Source organism: Drosophila takahashii, chromosome 3R (genome assembly GCF_030179915.1).
Source record: "Drosophila takahashii strain IR98-3 E-12201 chromosome 3R, DtakHiC1v2, whole genome shotgun sequence".
NCBI lineage: Eukaryota > Metazoa > Arthropoda > Insecta > Diptera > Drosophilidae > Drosophila > Drosophila takahashii.
In genome coordinates, this window is record NC_091681.1 from 19,979,760 (window position 1) to 20,001,664 (window position 21,905).

Consider the following 21,905-nt stretch of genomic DNA (forward strand, 5'->3'; position numbering starts at 1 on the left):
TAGCTTCAGCTCCTATTTTCCGCTCCCTGTGGATGTGTGGCAAAATGTTTTTCCATTAAATTACAATCCCCCCTCCCTTCAGCAGAGAACCCCTCCCCCTCATCATCAGTGGCCTTCGTCTGCGTGTTGGCTCGACCAGCAAAGTCATGAAATTTAGTGTTGGCGGCATAATTAGACCATCAATTGCGGAAAACTCATGACAGTCATGAATGGCCGACTCTCTGTGTGTGTGTGTGTGTCTCTGTGTGTTGGTGGGGCCAAACCGCAGGGGCGGGGGGCGTGGCCAGGAGCTAGGGCACACTCTCCGGAATAAAGTAATATGGGCCCCAAGCATAAACTCATCAGAGTCGGAAAAGCTGACAGCGATGAGGACGACAGCAGCAACAAGAGCAGTACCGACATCACACGGTGAAAAACATAATTTAATTATAATTTCAAATCCATATAGCCTATATAGGCTATATTCTATTATTTAAATTTTTTAAATATTTTAATAAAGTGTTTAACAACTTGATATCCCCAAATATTTCAATGCATTACCACCAAAAAAATGTTTTTAAATTAATTCGGACTCCTAAAACATACTTGATTTCCTTAACTATATATAATAGCAATATTTTTATACTAAGATTTTATTTTTATTTATTTTGTTCAATTCGAAAAACGAATGTTAAATTGTATCTTAACTTTTTCTCAGTTGTATTACATCTGCCACAAAAGGCGGCCAGAAATTTTGACGATGGACGGGACTGTTGCTCACAAAAGCAAGAACAACAACAACTAGTACCACTACAACAACAAAAACAATGGCCACAATAAAGTCGGAATGTAAAGCACAAATGCTACTTTTGTTGCTCATAAATATTCACTGGAATATATATTCCAGTTCTCCACCGCTTTTAGTTGTTGTCCTTGCGGCTTCGCTTTCATTTTCCGCCGCTTTTCGGCCAAAGGCGCAAAAGTGTGAAATGGCCAAGTGCGAGTGTTCATATACATATATTTTCTATTTTTATGACGATTTTTCGGTGACTGTTTTAGCCAGCCGAGTGTGAAAGTTAAGCACATAAATTACAGGCGAGCGCTGCGAGAGGAATTAAAAGCGCAGTGCACAGTGGCCGAAAAACCAGAAAACACTTAAAATATGGCAACAACCGCTCACTGGGGAACCCCCTTTGCACACTCACAGCAAAGGTAAAAAAAATAGGTAAGCTGATTAATGAAATTTTATAATTTAAACGGATTTTTAAACTTTATTTTGATTGCAAACTTAAATTAAAAACGAGGTAAAAACAAATTGACACATTTTAAATTGTGTCCCCTTTGAAAAATCTATATTAAAATTATTTACATTACTTTAAAAGTTAAAAATATATTTATATATCCCCTATTGAACACGACAAAAGTCGTTACTATTTTGGTAAACCCTACTGTTGCCGTGTGTGTGAAGTGCGGCTCGTTGGCGCTTTTTAGTAAAATTACACGCTCTAATCCACAACTTTTGAGTGGGCCCTCACCCCCGAAAAATGTAGAAAAAGTGCAGGCAGCCCGTGTCGAGTAGGATCTCTCAGGGAGAGATGAAAGGCGACTGCCGAGGGCATCAAGGGCTGCAAGAATGCGCCAGACAGCGCCAAAGACCTAAACGCAAAACAAGCAAAGCTCCCTCAAACTCAGCCTGAAAGTATGCAAAACATAATTCATGCTGATGGAATTGTATGCATGAATATATGAGGAAAGCCCCCAAATCCCAAACTCCAGAGCGCAGGACTCCAGACCCCAGAACCCATAACCCCTGGGCTGGCTAAAAATCATATGCATCACGTGATTAAACGCGTCATGCATGAAAATGTAAAATATTGTGCAACCATATAGCTCACAGACAGCGTCGAGCAAAAGGGGAACCCCCGGTTGGGTTGACTGGCTGGCAAAAGTAAAAATGTAAAAAATAAAAAGGGGAAAAAATTAGACCCCGCACATCATGTTTACTTGACTTGACTGGCAGTCTGGTATCCGTGACCAAAGCAAACGAGAGCAAACAAAACGCCTCGGTTACAAATTTTTCACAATTTTTTCCAACCCCCTCCCGGTTTTCAGTTCCCGAATCCCGACCCGCCCCTGCCCCTTGGCTCGATTTAAATGGAGAGAAATGGCGGAGATGGAGCCGAATCTGAATCTGATGTTGAGGCTTCTGCTGACGGAGATGAATCTGGGCAGCACGTGCCCCAGACGCCGCCAGACATTGGCTTGAACTTGGCCATAACCAGACGTTGTTGCTATTTGTTTGCCCCTCTCCACACCCGACCCCCTCTGGACAGGGGCGTGGTCCCGACTGCAATGGCCATTTTGCGGCTTTAATCGAGTCCTCAATGTTGGCTGAAGGTCAGAATCAAGCCACAAAAGTGAAATTAATTGTAGAAGATAAAAATGCATACGCATTTTGTGCATTTTTTTTTGTTTTATTATTTATGTTAATTTAGTGTCATCAAAAAACTCTTCGAGCTACAGCTAAATATATTTTTTCACATTTTATTTATACAATTTTTCTTTTGTAGTTTGAACTTTAACGAAAAGCCTTTGAGTTGGGCTAAACGAATTATTTGAAATATCCTTTTTTTCACAATTTAAATGTGACCTCAATTGATTAATTTCTCCTTTGACATTTTCAATTAATGTAACAATTTATACATTTTTAAAGCTTAAGATTTTTTATTGAATAATTTTTTATTAATTAAAACCTGTATGACCTCTCTTTTACATTTCTCTTTTGACATTATAAATGAATAAATGAATGTATGAAAACATATTTAAATGAAGAGTTTGTTTTAAATTTAAGTAAACTTAAAGCTTGTTATTTTTTTGTTCATCTTTAATTAAAACTCTTTAGATCTAATACAATCTGTGCTTAACTAGTTTGCCCCCTTAAGTGCACTCACAACCCGCCATGCAACTTGTCATACAAATTATGCGCTTATTGCAACTCCACTTTTCTGACTCTTTTCTAACTATCTGATTTCCACTCAGCCATATGGAAATGCCTTCAAAGCACATTCACATTTAAAAAGGGACTTTAGCAACTTTGGCATACTTTGTGGCATGACGGGAGGAATTTATTACTACCACTCGGATATATCATTCAGGACTGGCGCCGGGCGCACTTCTCGCGAATTATGTCAGCGAAAAAAGCAGAAGTTTAACTACTTTTCTACGACTTTTTCGCAATGTAGCTGGCTAAAGTGGAGAAAGCCAAGGAGAAAGGGAGCGCGAACTTTCTTCATTTGCTGCTGCACACTTTGTCGCAGTTGCCGCACTTGGCTTAGTTGATTATTTCAGTCGCCTCTTTAGAGCTCCTGCTGCAGCCTACGAAATGTGACAAATCCCCGCATTTCTTTCTCTGGCCACGCCTGACACATATTCGCCTTTTTTCTATTTTTCTCCCAGCTTCGAGACCCACTTTTCCACAGCAGTGCGGCCAAATTATTGCGGACACGTCGCATCCACTTGCAGATAAAAGAAAAGCGGGCCAACAAAAACATGACCACTTATGAATGGAATTTTTAGACTTGAAAATACCATTTAAATATACATTTTCCACTGAAATAAATCATCATTCGACTAAGTGTCATTTGTTTACCCACTTTGGAAATTGCTAACAAATCAATTTACTATTTTTTCATTTTTTTCCATTCAAGTGTCATTCTGATTTACAGAAAAAGTCCTTTAAATCCTCTCTCAATCCCATGAATTATTTTTGTATTTATATGATTTTATACAATTGATTTTATGAATAAAATATGGCTAGTATGTTTTTCAGCGCTTTCAATGTCTGTCAACTTTTTCACAGCTTGGATTTAGCATACCCCTGTAACCTACAGAAAACGTATATAAAATGCATACAAAAAGAAGGAGGCCCAACATGAGACGTTGAGGCCAGCTACTTGCGTATTAGGAGCAGCATGTCTTCATTAGGAGGTCCATTGAAATTTAGCATGCCTTGGAACTGGGCAATGCATTGCATACTTTAAGACCCCGCCTCCTTGGACCAACCCAACTAGGAGCTGCGGGAAAAAAGAAACTTTGCTTTGCAGCAAATCAGCGAAAGCGCCAACAAACTATTAAAAACTTTCGCAACAAGAAAAACTTGCAGGACCAAGATTCCTGCTGTTCCTGCTCCTTTTCCAGCTCCTGCTCCTACTTTTCGGTTCTCGGGCTCCTGGTGATGGCATCCATATCTGACGAGTGCCAAAAAGCAAAAGTTTCCACCGCCAGTGCTGCATACAATGTTTGTGCTGATTGCAGCACAGCAAATGGCTTTTGATTTCACAAATCAAAAGTTTCTTGTGCGCGCCGCACGTGATTTATGCCTGCGGCAGGAGAAGGTCCAGATTCAGGAAATCTGCCGGGATGAAGGACGCTGGCTGTCGTCTGCTGGATGCAGTGGAAGCTGGCGAGGATCGCCGGCGACATGCACGAGCGCCCGGCTGCAAAAACTTGGCCCCGACCAGCCCAAGGGGAAAATGAAAAGAATCCAGTGGAATAAGAGAGACACAGAGAAAACAGCAACAGTGTAATATTATTAGTAAGCCGTGTTTTATTGTTCCTCATTTAATTTTTGAAATCTCTTTTAAATGTCAAAAAATGTGTCCAAAAGTATGCAGTAGATAAAGGATATGTGGCTTTTTGAATGAATTCTTATCACTTTTGGGTTAAAAATATAGTGTTGCATACTTTTAGACACCTAGTTCGAATTCCGCCGTAAATAATATAATTTATAGTTTAAAAAAACTTTACTTTAAGTATAATTAAAATATTTTAGTACAAATGCGAATAAAGCTACTATTTTTTTCTTTGTGCAGCAAAAGAAACCCGACAAGGGAATACTCAAACTAAGTTGCCCATTTTGTTTGCAGCTTAATGCACATTTAGATTTCGCTCAACGTCCTAATGGCAGCTCATCAGGCAGTCGAAAAAGTAGCAACAAGCTCCCCCTAATGAAGGCGGCATCCTCAACATCCCTAACATCCTCAGCATCCTTAACACCTTCCTCTAATTGCCGGGCGAAACTTGTGCCGCGCAATGAAAATAACATGGAAGACCGAATGGGGCCAAAAGCAGGTGAACAGCTGGCAGCTGAATGTGCGGGTGTTGCATGCGGCAATTCACGTCTTAACGTCTGCAACTCATAAATAACATCAAATAATAGCCCTGCGCGCTAATAAAGTGCCCGGGAACAACAAAAACAGTCGCTAGCAACTAACAACTAGCAACATCAGCAGCAACTAGCTGCTGTTGCAACACTTGCAACACCCACCAGCAACTAGCAACAGCAGATGCCACCCGCTGCCCCTAAAAAGTTTTGTGGTCGTGCATCCGCTTAGCGGTAAATGCAGCACAGTTAACTCTTTATGGCAGCGGCTTTCGAAATGGAGAAATGGCAACGAATGAAGCATGCCCTGTATATTTTGTGAAAGCTTAAAAATAATGTCTAAAAGTATGCATCAATAAAAAATAACGTTGCCTACTTTTAGATGTCATTATAAAGGGTTTTTTAAACTCCAGTTTTTTAAGGCTTCCTAAAATGTGCTATTTGGAATTTGTTTTTACAGTTTCGTATCCAGAATATTAATGTTAAATACATAAATTCTTTATGTACTATCTGGATTACTCAGATATACTTAAATGAATGTTAAATTAAAACTTCCAGATTACAGCCCAATCAACTTTCCTTGCCCCAGCTGAGTTTCGTTTCGTACCCACTTATCAGGTGGTGGCTGCGTAGCCTGCTAACAAATTTAGGCTAATTAGTTGGACTTAAGCGCGGCTTATGTGCCGTCTAATGGCCTCTTCCCTTGCTTCCCCCCAACTCCCTTAACTCTTTTGCCCACAAATGGTAAGCACGCTTTTGGGCGGACGAGCATTTAATATATGTAATTGCAGTTGTTGTTCTTTCAAGCCACAAAACAAAAAAATACCCTTAAATGTTAGAAACAATTTTTCGGGGACAAAGTCAAACATTCACCAGCGAGGGGAGAAAGGGAAAACACACGCAAATTGTCAGTAGACCGCAAAACATGCAAAACATTAAGGCCACGTCCTAGCACTCACACCCAATTTTCGGCTCATCTGTTTTGCCATGTCATTGAAGCGTAAATGAGACATTTGCGATGCTTGTTTAATTAAAATAAATTTCAATTTAATCAAAATTCGTCTGTCGACTGGGGGAAAACGGCAAGCGAGCAACCGTTTTGGAATTTCGCATTAAAATTGTTGGCATAGTTTTTAGGGGTCTCTGAAATGGATTCTGTGCCGTCATCGCCCCTGACAACTGTCGTCGCCCTGTGAGCTTTAAAATTCCGACAAACTTTTGTAACTGCCTTTTGGTTAGCACCTCTGCCCCTTCCCCCAACGAGGGTTGTAAGTGCCCAACTCCGTGTCATGTCGTACAGGTGTCAATGTGGGCGTGGCACTTAATTAAATCATTGTGTCAGCCTTTGATTAATAGTCATATAACAAATAATTTGAGGATTGTGTGTGACGCAGCGTCAGTTTGAATATAAGTCACTTAAACTTAGGGTGGGAAATTGTACAGATTTTGAAAGGGAATTTCATACATAAAGCAGAAATGCAGTTTTACTTTAAAACATTAACTTGAAGGAAACTGATGTTAGTAATTGAAATGCAAATTAAGTTTAAGGAAAAATTAATACTCCGTTAGTGATTTTGAAATCACAAAATAAATTCAACTTAAAATAAATAATAATATTTTATATTTATCTTTAATCCCAGCGCGATAAGCTTATATAGCTTTGAAATTACACTTTTACAGCAAAAGAAAAATATTTTCCTTAAAATAATAAATTTATTAAACTACTAATTGAGTGAAAAGCTTTTCAAACTCTAGAGCTCTAATCACCTTTTGCAGTCGATTTACTACAACCAAAATTAAACAATCTTTCACAGGCTCGAATATAATTTAAATTCCTTTTAAATATTGTTTATTTAAAAAAGTGTTAGCCCAGCAGGCAAAAAAGTTCCTTGAATATACAGACTTTACAACTTTTATTTTAGGTTTTTTTTTGTTTTTACACAGATGGAAGTGCGAGAGCATGAGGTAATTTAATTAAATGCTTTGGCTTGAAAGAAAAGTTGTTCTAATTTAATTGGACGTTTTGTTTGCACACGCCGCGAGTATTTCAACGTGGCCATTGTTTCCATTTACATTTGCGGAACCTGCATTTTTTATTCGATTTAGAGGGCCACATGGCGTATGAGTGATATGCGTATAATAAAAACGTAAGCGCTAATTGCCAAAAATGCTGGTAAATGCAATTTAAGTTTTTGGCTCCGGCAAATGTTATTGCAATTGAAAAAGGAAAGCGACCGGATGCAGTGGATGGAAAGCCCGCCGAGGCCATGAAACATGCATATTTGGGTTTAACCGAAAAATAAACAAGGCCAGAGGTCGGGGAGGTCAGACTACACATGTATGCTGGGAAAATTCTTTTCCACACCCCTGCATCGTTGGTTTTTTGCATGCCACGGGGCGCTGAGCCGAAAAGTATGCAACAATAAATTCTGCCACGACGGGAGCTTTTCATTTATTTGAAACACCCACCCGGAAAAACCACACACCCTCCCTTCTCCATTTAAACACCCAACGACGGTGAGCGTTCCGGCCAAAGAAAGGAAATAAAATCGGGCAAACTGTTGCCAAACTAAAAACAGTTTGTGCGCCAATTTTCTATCAATTTTCATTGGCGTTATCAGAGTCTACACCTAGAAAAATACTTTATTTGATTTGTGAAAAGAAATATAGCCATAGAACTTATAAATCATTTGCTGATAAAAATCTTTTTGTTTTAACAAAATTGTAGGGGAAATAAAGAAATAAAAAATATTTGCCATTGAATTTAGAGATTCGACAACGTCTGTAACTTTTCCTAAGTGCTGTGAAGGCACTCCAAGTGCCAGGAAAATATTTACAATTGTACTTTTGTGTGCAGCTCAAAGTGCCAGCCACTTTGATGACCCCACAGCCAAGACTGCAGCAGCATCTCGTTCTGGCCACTTTCGGTTTATGGCCCATAAATTCTGTCGCCTTGCCCCCAGCTTGTTTCCCCAGCTGCATTGCAATTGATTTGCATGGCCTGGCCGGCTGTTAGTTAACAGCCAGCACAACTGTACCACATAAATGCCAGGCAATTTATGGCCGGCCAATCGAAACAATTGCCTGACTTCTGGCCGATTGCAGCCATTGGGCCACAAAGGACTCATTCTCCTGCACCTGCATTTTATGGCTGTCAACTGCAACGCATTCTGCAACGTCCTGTCCCTACCAAAAATCCAGTCTAAGTGCATTTTTTGCTGCATCTCTCCAACTGGAGACTGACATGCAAATACTTTCCACCGGTTGAGATAAAGCTGATTTTTGATTTGCCAGCAGACTCACTGAGCCATGGCCAAGAAGCCAGCCAAGTGGCATTTGCCCCCTATTCCCACCCCCCTTTTGACCAAGCTGTTGTTTGGTAATTACAAAAATACGATAAGGCCCGGAGCAGCCCGTTCAACTGGAAAGCGAACACAAATGCCTGGGCGAATATTCATGACCTGCTGATGAAACTATCAAAATATAATGGAATACGTTATGCCAGATTATCGATAATGCATATTTTTGTGTTTGCCGAATTGGGGATTGATGGCTGAGTGGAAAGGTTGCTAATATTTGATAACCGGTAGCCGAATAAGAATTGCATATGAATATTAAATGCAGTTAAAGCATTAAAAAATTCACTTAGCTTATCTGCTGAAAAAAACACTCATCTTTGAAACTAATTACTTCAAATAAATACTAGTAAATCAGGTGTTCATGAATTCTTAAATTAATAATCACACCTCAAAGAGGAAATCCCACTCTTCATAAATAAATCACGATACAAATAAATCTCAAGAGTATAAAAAGCTTCGAGTGCTGGAAAAATAGGTTTTTCACTGTTGCCAGGCCATTTTCCACCCACCCCACGTGGACTGCCCTGCTTTTTGTGAATAGAAATATGAAAATAATCCTCAAGTGTCAGCCCGAGAGATTAGTGACAACAAACCAAAGCCGCAGAGCGAAATGAGATTTTTCATTCGGTATCAAATATCCGCAAAAACCGAGCAGGAAAAACGCAAGCAGACAAAAGAAAATGTTAAAAAAAGAAGATAGCTTAAACTACAAGTGAAATGCAAACGAGTGCAATGCTCCATGAATAGGAAAAAGGAAAAGGGAAAAGGGACAAGAACGGGCACAAAGTGCAACTAGACAAATGCAAACTACAAGCTACAACCGCACAATGCGGCCAGTAAATTGCAATCAATTAAATCCGATTTCTCCCGGAGCCACGCTTGCCCCATGATCCTAAAGCTAAATGGGAAAAGACGCCGGTGATAAAAATATAGTATGAAAATAAACGAAAACCCTTAGATTTTCTGTTTATGTTACAATGGAAGTTTAAGCTTTAAAACTTCAAAATTTTGATTGCATTTGAAAGTCCTTTATTGAAATCTAAAGCTTATTCGCACTAACTAATGTATTAAGATATAGTGGCAGAAATTTAATTTTTTTGTTTTTAAAGCCATAATTAAAAAAACAAATAAAATATAATTAATTATTGTGAATGCATTTTAGCCTTTAAACTTTAAATATTTTTTGTATATTAATATGCATAACATTGCTAAAATATTTCATTAAATTGAACTTTAATATTTAGTCATGCAATTAATTATGTGAAATAGGTATATAATTTTCGTCGAGTTCATATACAGTTTGGGCCCACTGTGCTGCATTTGCAGCTGCGACATGTGGAGCAACTGTAGATCGCACTCAGCCTCCATCATCAGTTGTCACTGGCATTCGAAGCCGTCTGGTTATCTCCTGTTAAATCACATCTTGTCTCAGCCGATTTAACACATCTTTGATCATGGAAAATAATTTCTACTGGCGAAACAAAGTGGCTGTGGTCACTGGCGCCTCGGTGGGCATTGGAGCCAGCACAGCTGTGGAGTTGGCCAATGCCGGAATGGTGGTCGTGGGACTGGCTCGTCGAGCGGAACTCATTGAAGTAATTATAACTGTTTTCTTTTAATTAAAAACCCTTAAGTCATTATTCCTCAGGCTCTCGGGGAACAAGTGACGGGCGAGGGAAAGATCTTTGCCCGGCAATGCGACCTCAATGATGAGGAGCAGTTGACCAGTACTTTTAACTGGATTCGAGAGAAATTCCAGGCCATCGATGTGCTCGTCTGCAACGCTGGCATCCTTAAGGCCAACTTCCTGAGCGGTAAATTCATAGGGAATAGCAGATATGAACTTTTGAGCCTACATTCCCTGAACCACCAGAGTCGCCAACCAAGGACATAAAGGAGCTGTTCGACACGAATGTCGTGGCCACCGCCAGCTGCCTGCGGGAGGCGCTGAAGCACATGGCTGCGGTTAAGGTTCGCGGTCACATTGTGGTCATGAACAGGTGAGTGTCCTTCCAGGGAAAATGATCTGCCTCAGGCAACAAAGCAAGGGGCATCTGAGGTGGAATGTATGGGGGCGGAAAAATATTTAACAATATATCCGCTGTAATCATACATTCCGTTTGCATTTCTGAAATCAATTTTCATAGCATTTCATTGGTAAAAATCGATTTAATTACTTAATGGCGCATTTGAAATGCTTAAATATTTGTTTGTTGTTAAGTGCATTTTTTATTTTTGAAAACATTTCTCAAATAATTTTATTAGTAAAACTTAATTTAAACAGCTTAAATATTAATATTATATATTATTCATATATTAAATATAAATATTTTTCCTTTACTTTGTTTGAAATATTTATACAACAGAGGTTAGTAACTTAAATTTTACATAAATATTTTAATTTAAATAATTTTAAAAATTTTAATTTAAATAATATCAAAATATAATGGAATACGTTATGCCAGATTATCGATAATGCATATTTTTGTGTTTGCCGAATTGGGGATTGATGGCTGAGTGGAAAGGTTGCTAATATTTGATAACCGGTAGCCGAATAAGAATTGCATATGAATATTAAATGCAGTTAAAGCATTAAAAAATTCACTTAGCTTATCTGCTGAAAAAAACACTCATCTTTGAAACTAATTACTTCAAATAAATACTAGTAAATCAGGTGTTCATGAATTCTTAAATTAATAATCACACCTCAAAGAGGAAATCCCACTCTTCATAAATAAATCACGATACAAATAAATCTCAAGAGTATAAAAAGCTTCGAGTGCTGGAAAAATAGGTTTTTCACTGTTGCCAGGCCATTTTCCACCCACCCCACGTGGACTGCCCTGCTTTTTGTGAATAGAAATATGAAAATAATCCTCAAGTGTCAGCCCGAGAGATTAGTGACAACAAACCAAAGCCGCAGAGCGAAATGAGATTTTTCATTCGGTATCAAATATCCGCAAAAACCGAGCAGGAAAAACGCAAGCAGACAAAAGAAAATGTTAAAAAAAGAAGATAGCTTAAACTACAAGTGAAATGCAAACGAGTGCAATGCTCCATGAATAGGAAAAAGGAAAAGGGAAAAGGGACAAGAACGGGCACAAAGTGCAACTAGACAAATGCAAACTACAAGCTACAACCGCACAATGCGGCCAGTAAATTGCAATCAATTAAATCCGATTTCTCCCGGAGCCACGCTTGCCCCATGATCCTAAAGCTAAATGGGAAAAGACGCCGGTGATAAAAATATAGTATGAAAATAAACGAAAACCCTTAGATTTTCTGTTTATGTTACAATGGAAGTTTAAGCTTTAAAACTTCAAAATTTTGATTGCATTTGAAAGTCCTTTATTGAAATCTAAAGCTTATTCGCACTAACTAATGTATTAAGATATAGTGGCAGAAATTTAATTTTTTTGTTTTTAAAGCCATAATTAAAAAAACAAATAAAATATAATTAATTATTGTGAATGCATTTTAGCCTTTAAACTTTAAATATTTTTTGTATATTAATATGCATAACATTGCTAAAATATTTCATTAAATTGAACTTTAATATTTAGTCATGCAATTAATTATGTGAAATAGGTATATAATTTTCGTCGAGTTCATATACAGTTTGGGCCCACTGTGCTGCATTTGCAGCTGCGACATGTGGAGCAACTGTAGATCGCACTCAGCCTCCATCATCAGTTGTCACTGGCATTCGAAGCCGTCTGGTTATCTCCTGTTAAATCACATCTTGTCTCAGCCGATTTAACACATCTTTGATCATGGAAAATAATTTCTACTGGCGAAACAAAGTGGCTGTGGTCACTGGCGCCTCGGTGGGCATTGGAGCCAGCACAGCTGTGGAGTTGGCCAATGCCGGAATGGTGGTCGTGGGACTGGCTCGTCGAGCGGAACTCATTGAAGTAATTATAACTGTTTTCTTTTAATTAAAAACCCTTAAGTCATTATTCCTCAGGCTCTCGGGGAACAAGTGACGGGCGAGGGAAAGATCTTTGCCCGGCAATGCGACCTCAATGATGAGGAGCAGTTGACCAGTACTTTTAACTGGATTCGAGAGAAATTCCAGGCCATCGATGTGCTCGTCTGCAACGCTGGCATCCTTAAGGCCAACTTCCTGAGCGGTAAATTCATAGGGAATAGCAGATATGAACTTTTGAGCCTACATTCCCTGAACCACCAGAGTCGCCAACCAAGGACATAAAGGAGCTGTTCGACACGAATGTCGTGGCCACCGCCAGCTGCCTGCGGGAGGCGCTGAAGCACATGGCTGCGGTTAAGGTTCGCGGTCACATTGTGGTCATGAACAGGTGAGTGTCCTTCCAGGGAAAATGATCTGCCTCAGGCAACAAAGCAAGGGGCATCTGAGGTGGAATGTATGGGGGCGGAAAAATATTTAACAATATATCCGCTGTAATCATACATTCCGTTTGCATTTCTGAAATCAATTTTCATAGCATTTCATTGGTAAAAATCGATTTAATTACTTAATGGCGCATTTGAAATGCTTAAATATTTGTTTGTTGTTAAGTGCATTTTTTATTTTTGAAAACATTTCTCAAATAATTTTATTAGTAAAACTTAATTTAAACAGCTTAAATATTAATATTATATATTATTCATATATTAAATATAAATATTTTTCCTTTACTTTGTTTGAAATATTTATACAACAGAGGTTAGTAACTTAAATTTTACATAAATATTTTAATTTAAATAATTTTAAAATCATTAAACAATTTTATTTTGAGTCGATTTGCTTTAAAATCTTGCCTACTGACAATAACCCTGTTAATTTTGACTTCCTTTCCGATCTCAACACTTAGAGAGCTCAATTTAATTTTCCGTAAATGAAGCCTGTGCGGTAGAAAAAGTTTGAAGTCGACTGCAAGGGGAAAGCCATCAATTGAAAGCTATACTTGAAAGGATTGTCTATTGACTCGAGACAATTAGATAGAGCTACAAAATTAGCACAACTGCAAACAGACAATTGGTCGGCCCAATCGGTCGTCGGGGGTAATTGTTATCATTTCGGGAGTTTCGATGTTTGCCCAGCTGAAATGGGAAAATTGGGCTTAAATCGAAATTAGTGCAGGGGGCCCACAAAGGCGGTGTGCATACAGTGATGGAGTTGGAGGTAAATCATTTTCGTACATATTTGCTTTATAGTTTTGCTTGTGCTGGGCAAACAACTGGCCAAAAGCTGCTGCCTTGAGTGGCAAAATATTTACCAAATTATGTCCTGTGGGGTGTTGTTGTTGTGGCCCACCCCCTTAGAGAGGGGCGGGGGGTTCGGCCGATCGAAGGGGGCTTAATGAAAGTGCAAACAATGCAGCCGGCCAGTCAATAGCCGCTTTCGGAGTTGGTCAGCTCAATGCATTTTGCATGGGCAAGGCTTTCGCACAAAGGAGAAGGGTTCGCAGTGGTTGAGGCGCGTTATTTAAATTAAATTAAAAGCCATGCGGCAAACAAACAGCACAACAGCACAAACATTTATTGATATTTAAATGCTGAACGCAGGAGAAGCGGAAGGGGCACGCATGGTGATTCTGCGGTGCGGGTGGTGCATTAAAAGCTTTGCATGGCCAATGTGTTTGCCCCAAACAAGGGAAACAGCAACAGCAACAACAACTCAATTATTCAACATAATTAAGTATTTTGCATTAAGCCGAATGCGTATTGCATTTGCATTTTGCATTCTGCATTCCTCCATTGGCAGTCGTCGATGTGATTTTTATTATTTCATGGAATCCAATGCGTACCGCATTTAAAATCAAAAATGTTGCGCATTAAGCCGCATGTTTGATTTGCGCTATGGCTTTAATTTCAAATTGCATTGATTTAATTTTAATGAAATTTACTTGAGTGCATACGCACAGGCACAGGCACACTCACAAACACCCACCCACCCAATCAGATAGCAATTATTGCCATTGCCATTGCCATTTTGCCCATGAGCAAAAGGCAAAATTGAATAATTGCGTATACGCACTGTGGGCGGTGAAGTGGGCCTGGCCTGCATGCATGCGTGAATGTCTGCCTGTCCATGTGTGCGCTTGCGTTTTTTCATGCCTGTAAAATCAGTCAGCAGGCGGAAATGTTAAGGCAAATTCAACAAAGCCAACGTCAATCTTATTTATTGATTGCCTTTTAGTTTATGCCAAGATGCCAATTTATTCGACCAGAATTCTGTCTGGGAAACCGTTTTGAAGCACCGAAATAAGATTCGATCGTTTTATAATGATTCGTCCTGACTCTTGACACTTATTCTTAACCGAAATTAATAAGTTGTGTATTAGCTTTTACTTCAAAAATTATTTATTTTGTTGCACTGGTTAAAAAACGTTAAAAGAAAAATCCAAAGGTTTCATTTTCAATATAAATATTTATTGCTTTTATCAATTATAGTAAATGTAAAATTTTAAGCTTTAAATTTTATATGAAATTCTTTTTTTATAAACGTGAAATATTTTAGAATACAAATTAAAGAAAATATTGTATCAAATATTTTCCAGATTGATTTGAATATATTTTAATTATATATAGCAATTAAATATTTTCTTTGTTGAATATTAAGTTTTTTGTATTTAATTTAAATATGTAACAGAATTTTTTGAATTCAATATGCTGATTTTTTTTTCTGTGTCTTTCATAAATTAGTTTTTAATTAGGTGTTAATGGATGATTCCAATGCTATTGAAACATAAATGGAAATATCGGGTTTTTAAATGGAGTCGAGATTTATTGGCGGAATTCTAGGTATACCTCAAAAGAGCATTCTTAACAGCCCTTGAGCTACCTCCGCATCCTGACCACCTTTCGCCACGCAATCGGAAAGTGCAACATCGAAGTGCATTAAAGACACACCGTAAATACGCATTTTCCGGAATTTTCATACGCATTTTTCCGGCATAATGAGCAGCGGACACAAGCGTATTGTCCGCAATCGAATACAATTGAGCATTGCGGACAGGCGGGAAAAGCGTGGAAAGCGGGACAAACGGGAAATGCGGGAAAAGGCGGGGTAAATGCGACTTCGAACTTCGCAAACGTTAATTAATGAGAAAATGTATTTATTTGGCGGCGTTGCGAGGCAAAGACAATCCCGTTCTGGAAACGTTGCTGAGGCGTTGCTAATGAGCGTGTGACGTTGCGGGGGCGTGTGTGTGTGTGTTTCAGGGGGCGTGGCAGGTGGGCGAAGGGGAGGGTCGTCAATATGCATTTCGCTTAATGTCAGTGCAATAATATTAAGACTTAATTAATTAAAAACTGCAAGGGTACGCCGACCGGCCAGCATCTGCAGCATCGTCGGAAACTGTTTGCATTAAAGGCCCCAGGATCCCTAGGCCCCTGCCTATAAGTACCACCCCCTATTTTGCACCTGCACTCAAAAAAAAAATAAATAAAGATAATATAAATACAGAAGCATGACTAAAATAGTTACAAAAATATTTATTTAATTAAAACTAGAAAATGAATATTTCCTTAATTTTGAACTTTAAACTAAATGTAATTATTATTAATTTCCTTTCTTTATTATTATAAAATACTATATTTTTGCCGAGTGTGGGGGTTAAATTAAAAGAAGTTTACGCAATGTTTGCACAAAATGCACAGCGACATATGCAGGCAGGTGAAATGCAGGACGCAGTGGGCAGAAAACTGGGGACATCACACACATTCTTTGAGGCATGCAAAGTGGGTTTTCCGGGGGCGGTGGAAATTCCGTAGTACCCGTCAGCTGCTGACCGTCATTTTCCGTAAGTGTTCGAGGGCGACTTGTTTTTTGTTGCTGTTTTAAGTGCTCGGAATCCGTGGTGTTGACTTTATTTACCCATGACCCCTCCTCTCTGTCTTTTTCTGTTTTGTTCACCCCCGAATGTGGACGATGCTCCTCCGGACAAATGGACACATGGACGTTTGACAACAGCGTGTTGGGCCATCGGATTCCGGAAGTGCCGGTGCCCTTATTCAGCGTTTATCCGGCCACGAAGCATGCAATTACGGCCCTCTGCCAAACGGTGCGCCAGGAAATACATTTTCTCAAATTAAATATTAAATTAACGGTAAGTTAAATGCAGTGCATACATGGCGCCCCATCCTCCTGATCTTCTTACTCTGCGAAATGTTGCAAACATGACGCGTCTGGCGATTGGTAACCCTCTTTCCATTCCTTTTTCCCGCAGAGCATCTGTCCGGGAATGGTGGACACGGATTTCCTCAGTGTTTACTCGCAGGCGGTCGCCGAGTTGCCCAAGCTGCAGGCGAAGGATGTGGCCAAAGCCGTGTTGTATGCGCTGAACACTCCTGACGGCGTCCAGGTGGAGGACATCATCCTGCAGCAGATGCGAAAGGTCAATTGAGCGCGCGATTGAATTCTAAAAACTTTTTGTTATCTGAAGCATTGTTGTATTTACAGTTTTTATATTTTTTTATTTCAAATATTAAAAAATACATTGCAACATGGTTTTTTATAAATCCTTAAAGTAAGACAACATTTTAATGCTTGTTATGAGAATTGTTGAATTTGTTTTAGCAGCCTAAGAAAACTTTCCACCTGTATAGTTTTAATAACAGCACACAATCCATAAATATTTGTATCACCCTTATACTTATTTGAAATATATATATGAATATAGAAGGGATAACTCTTGAATAACTATAATAAATTTTTCTTACAAATTGTATTTAAAAAAGCGTAAAGCGTAAAAACTGAAAAAACAGTAAATGGAGTTATAATTTGAATAAAATAAAAGGGGAGATGCCACTTCGGAGTAACGGCTAACTAGCGCTGCCAGACCCGGCCAAAAAGACCCTCCCTTAGCAAGTACCTCCACCAATTTAGCGGAGTTCCCCTCCGTACATCGATTGTCTGACATTTCTGCACTCGATAGTATCGAGCACACATCGATTTTTTCCAGCTCTACCCCTTTTGGTCACACTGGGGCTTATGATTAAAAAAAACTGAACTGACTCCAATAAAAACGTGAGGTAGAAAAAGCGAATTAAGTTGACAATTGATACACACAGCACCTGCACGGTAACCAGCAGCGAAACGCGGCAGAGGCGCGCGGCGGCAGCAGCAATTGCAGGCGGCTATGCGGCCATCAGAGGCGAGACACCCGCAGCAGCGGGATCGAAAATCCCGAAATGCGTCCACGTAGTGCAAAATCCGAATCTCAATCCGATCCCCAATCGGATGTCGATGTGTCTGGGCGCCCTTGCAGGTCGAGGGCGCGGCTGAAACGGGGTGAACCTGCGATCCGAAGTGTGTGATTACGAAATGTGCTTGTGCTCCAAAGGCGAAATGATATTATAAAGTATAATATGCGTGTTACCACGTAGTTCCACACAGACAGGCGAACACACGCGCACACACACACACACTGGCAGACAGACTGCGTGAGAGAGAGAGACGGAGAGAGGCGGGCGAGGGAGAAGAGAAAGAAAGAAAGTGTTGCCCAGTTGACAAAGAACAGGTTTTAACCTAATTAACTGAGAATAATGGCCCGAAAAATGTACCGCTAAAAGGAAGCGAAGTCCGCAAGGTCCCCGGCGGCTGTGTGCGTGTATGTGTGTCAAGGTTCCGGAAGTTTAGCCGCCGTAGAATTGATTTCCTATAAGCTAAGCTGCTGTTGTTGTTGCCGCTGCGCTGCGGTTGTTTTTGTGGTTGTTGCTGGACATTGAACTTGAGTCTAATTGCGCACTAATCCATTATCTATATATCTCTTCGATCTTTCGCTTATTTCCCTACATAATATAGCCGTCTAGCCCAGCAGCTCTCTTCCCCCCACAAAACACACACACGCTGCTTTTGGAGCCACTTACCCGCAACCGAGAGCCACAAAAAACATCAGGATGTTCATCTGGGACTGGTTCACCGGAGTGCTGGGATACCTGGGTAAGAAACGCCTCTACGAGGTCCCCGAATCCGAATCTCTGACATTGGGGGAGCGTTTCTTGAGCGAGTGCCAACAAAGCAGCCAGACAAAAGAAACCAAAATTCGATGTACAGCGGAGGTCAAAGTGATAGCTCTACCATAAGCGATTATCTAGAAACCTAAAGGTTAAATTGTATAAGAAGAGGTTATATTATTATACTTAGTATCAGTTTTTATCAGGATTTTCTATCATTAGGAACAAGCTTTTAATGTAATATACTTTGTATTATAATTCCTGACAAAGGAAGGGAATTGACTGATATATTAACCTACCTTTCAGGTTTTAAATTGTACTTAGGCAGTTCACATAAGTTAAATTCCCTGTTATTTTGTATTTCCATCATAAATTGTAATTGAAATAGTTTTTTTTCCAGTAGTCAGTATAATATACTTTATTATTTATATATTATTTATTCAGCTAAGTTCTTTTGGAAATTTGGTAGCAAAACTAATAATTACCCCGCATTCTCAGAGCTATTATTTCGACCTGAAATATGTGTTTGCATGTCTGTGGCTACGCAAACACAAGTGATCCGTCACTGGTGTTAGTTTAGCTGCGTATATTAATTGATGACGATTTACTTAAAGGCGCCTATTCAACATTTCTCTCATTCCAGGTCTGTGGAAAAAGTCTGGCAAATTATTGTTCCTGGGTCTGGATAATGCTGGCAAAACCACACTATTGCATATGCTCAAAGATGATAAGCTGGCGCAGCATGTGCCCACACTGCATCCAAGTGAGTAACCTTTAAGAGTCAAGTACAAGTTCCATAGATAACTCTTATGTTAATTATCCCACGCAGCATCCGAGGAGCTGTCCATCGGCAACATGCGCTTCACTACATTCGACTTGGGTGGCCACACTCAGGGTAAGTGTCTAATCTTCACCGGAGCTTCGGGGAATGTGCATCCAAATATCTGCTGTTTTCCGAACGTGCCCACGACTAAATATAGATCAGTATGCAAAAATATCGCAGGGCGACACACGCTAGAACAGCCAGATCCACGACAATCAGCATGAAATATAGCACAGCGGGTCACCCATACAGTCAGTGGGCCTTACACTCTTTGCATTTGTTGCGTTCAATCAGCGTCGCACACTCAAACGCCCATCAAGCAATGCCATTACAGTGGTCCTAAAACCATTCATGCAGGTTTTGAATTAATAGATTGATAATCTCTTAAACTGGATTGGAATCTTATGAATTTCTCAGGATTATAGATAGGTTGAATAAGTTTTGTTAAAATCTAATATTTAATTCCCTAGTAAAAGGTCCAAATAATATTATCTCGCCACCCACAGTGCATCTATAGGCGAAATATTTATGAATAATACAAGTATGAAGGCAAACAATCTATATAGATAACAAACAAAAACAAAAAGCGCTAGATGAGCGGGTACAAACTCAAGTTTTCTCACAAACGAGAACTTAGTATATGTGTATAAATAGGAATATTATGAAAAATGGTAAAACATCATGAAATGGCTTCTAGGGGCAATTGTTTTTGATAAAGAAGCAGCGTCGATTTAATGAGCTTTATTATAAGTGCAGCTCGTCATCGTGACGATCGTTTTCGGTTTCTGAACTGGGTAACCGTGATCAGAGTAACGTAGAGAGAGGTTCGTGAAACGCGGTCTCAACCACGAAAAGATATCACAACTTAGTGCCTGATAACAATGATTCGCGTTTTGTGTGTTCTGGTGATGTTATGTAAATTATAGATTGTTAGTTGAATACAATCGACTAGTAAGTAGTACCCTACGCTTACTTTAAATATTATTTAAATTTCCTAAAAAAAAGTTTTTTTAGTTTTTTTATGACAAAGAATTTAAAAAATCACAGTTTTAGCAGAAAGATAAGATAATACAGTACTTAGTACATCACAATGCACATTACTTACAAGCAAAAATGGTCAACAATGCTCTAAAAAAAAAAAAGGAAGAAAGGAGAGGTTTAGGAAAACTACAATTAAGTTAAATATTAAATAAATTTAAATGTTATTTAAATTCACTAAAAAAGTGTAGGGCAATCTTATCTTAATTTTTTTATGACAAAGTATTTAAAAAATCACAGTTCTAGTAGAAAGATAAGATAATATAGTACTTAGCATATAGTAAAAATGGATGAAAGGATATGTTTAGGAAAACTACTATATCCATATATGTTTGTGAATTAAATATTTTTTCTTTCTCTTAACAGCACGACGCGTCTGGAAGGACTACTTCCCCGCTGTGGATGCAATCGTTTTCTTAATAGACGCCTGGGACCGCGGTCGCTTCCAGGAGAGCAAAAACGAGCTGGATTCGCTGCTCACGGATGAGGCGCTGTCCAACTGCCCCGTGCTCATATTGGGCAACAAAATCGATAAGCCCGGCGCGGCCAGCGAGGATGAGCTGAGAAACGTGTTTGGACTGTATCAGCTAACAACCGGCAAGGTAAACAAACCCCTCTTCCGTTCTAATGGTCATTTTTCTAATAATACATAATTCATTTTCGTTTGATTCACAGGGCAAAGTGGCACGCGCCGAGCTGCCTGGCCGCCCATTGGAATTGTTCATGTGTTCCGTGCTGAAGCGACAGGGCTACGGCGAAGGTTTCCGTTGGTTAGCGCAGTATATCGATTAAGTCAGAATTAACAACCACCACAACAGCATAATTCAATAACACTCAACCGAAACCGAAAACTTGGCTACAAAATTTAAACCAATTCGACTACAGAAACAGAACCGAAAGGAAATGAACCCAGCCCAACCCAAACCGTCAGACCTTAAGCAAAACGAAGCTGCGTGCGCAATTTCTAATTTATACAAAACAATTACAAATATTTCATAATAATAAAAACCACAAAACAAAACAATGTACATCTGTAATTAAACGACGCTGTTTAATCCAGTTACACACAACCGCAGGAGAGAACACAACACAACATCAAAGTGCAAACAACTTTTCTATCTAGAACATCGGGATAAAATAATAAGGATATAAAGAGTGCGCAAGGGAAACTTTTAATAATAATTATGAATAACAAATTGTAGCAAATTAAAGGTGATTTATTTAAGAGCAAGTGCTTTCAACGACGCTGTTCCATAAATAAAATTTAGCTATCTACCTTTTATTTAAAAATTGATGATTGTAAATGTCAATATTGATTTCCTTTATAGTTTAGTTTGGCTGCAAAATATTATATACAACCCCAAAACCTTCCAACGCCCGTTTCCCCTTCCGATAATGGTATACTATATTTTAGCTAAAATTTTTAAGTTGCATGTCATCGATGTACTTTGTTTCTTTTTATACAATACGAAAGGGAAAACAGTTTATAAAAAACCGCATTTTTGTTTGCAAAGATAATTCTAAATAAAACGGAGAAAAGTAATTTTGTAAAATAAAAATGGGATGATGTTTTTTTTGGTTTGGGTAGGAAGAAGTTCAAGAATTAAATAAAACCCATTGG

General features: G+C 39.1%; 3 protein-coding genes across 4 annotated transcripts; all 3 read left to right on the top strand.

The window, feature by feature from the left end:
- The first annotated feature begins 9,886 nt into the window (after positions 1-9,886).
- Positions 9,887-10,503, top strand: LOC123003029 (farnesol dehydrogenase-like). Its single transcript, XM_044394151.1, has 3 exons — positions 9,887-10,094; positions 10,148-10,313; positions 10,373-10,503. Exons 1-3 carry the CDS (start codon positions 9,954-9,956, stop codon positions 10,501-10,503), a joined length of 438 nt encoding a protein of 145 aa, XP_044250086.1. The 5' UTR covers positions 9,887-9,953.
- Positions 10,504-12,205: 1,702 nt separating this feature from the next.
- LOC108064390 (farnesol dehydrogenase) lies at positions 12,206-16,935 on the top strand. Its single transcript, XM_017151895.2, has 5 exons — positions 12,206-12,413; positions 12,467-12,632; positions 12,692-12,818; positions 16,439-16,574; positions 16,695-16,935. Exons 1-5 carry the CDS (start codon positions 12,273-12,275, stop codon positions 16,869-16,871), a joined length of 747 nt encoding a protein of 248 aa, XP_017007384.2. The 5' UTR covers positions 12,206-12,272; the 3' UTR covers positions 16,872-16,935.
- A 452-nt stretch (positions 16,936-17,387) lies between these two features.
- Positions 17,388-21,843, top strand: Sar1 (Secretion-associated Ras-related 1). Of its 2 annotated transcripts, none has more exons than XM_017152065.3 (6): positions 17,388-17,499; positions 18,272-18,409; positions 19,067-19,186; positions 19,253-19,318; positions 20,651-20,886; positions 20,960-21,843. In XM_017152065.3, the coding sequence occupies exons 2-6, from the start codon at positions 18,367-18,369 to the stop codon at positions 21,074-21,076; spliced, it is 582 nt and encodes a 193-aa protein (XP_017007554.1). In that variant the 5' UTR covers positions 17,388-17,499; positions 18,272-18,366; the 3' UTR covers positions 21,077-21,843. The 2 variants fall into 2 exon arrangements, with proteins under 2 accessions (XP_017007554.1, XP_017007555.1); XM_017152066.3 differs by having other exon boundaries at positions 17,459-17,548.
- The last annotated feature ends 62 nt before the right edge of the window (positions 21,844-21,905 follow it).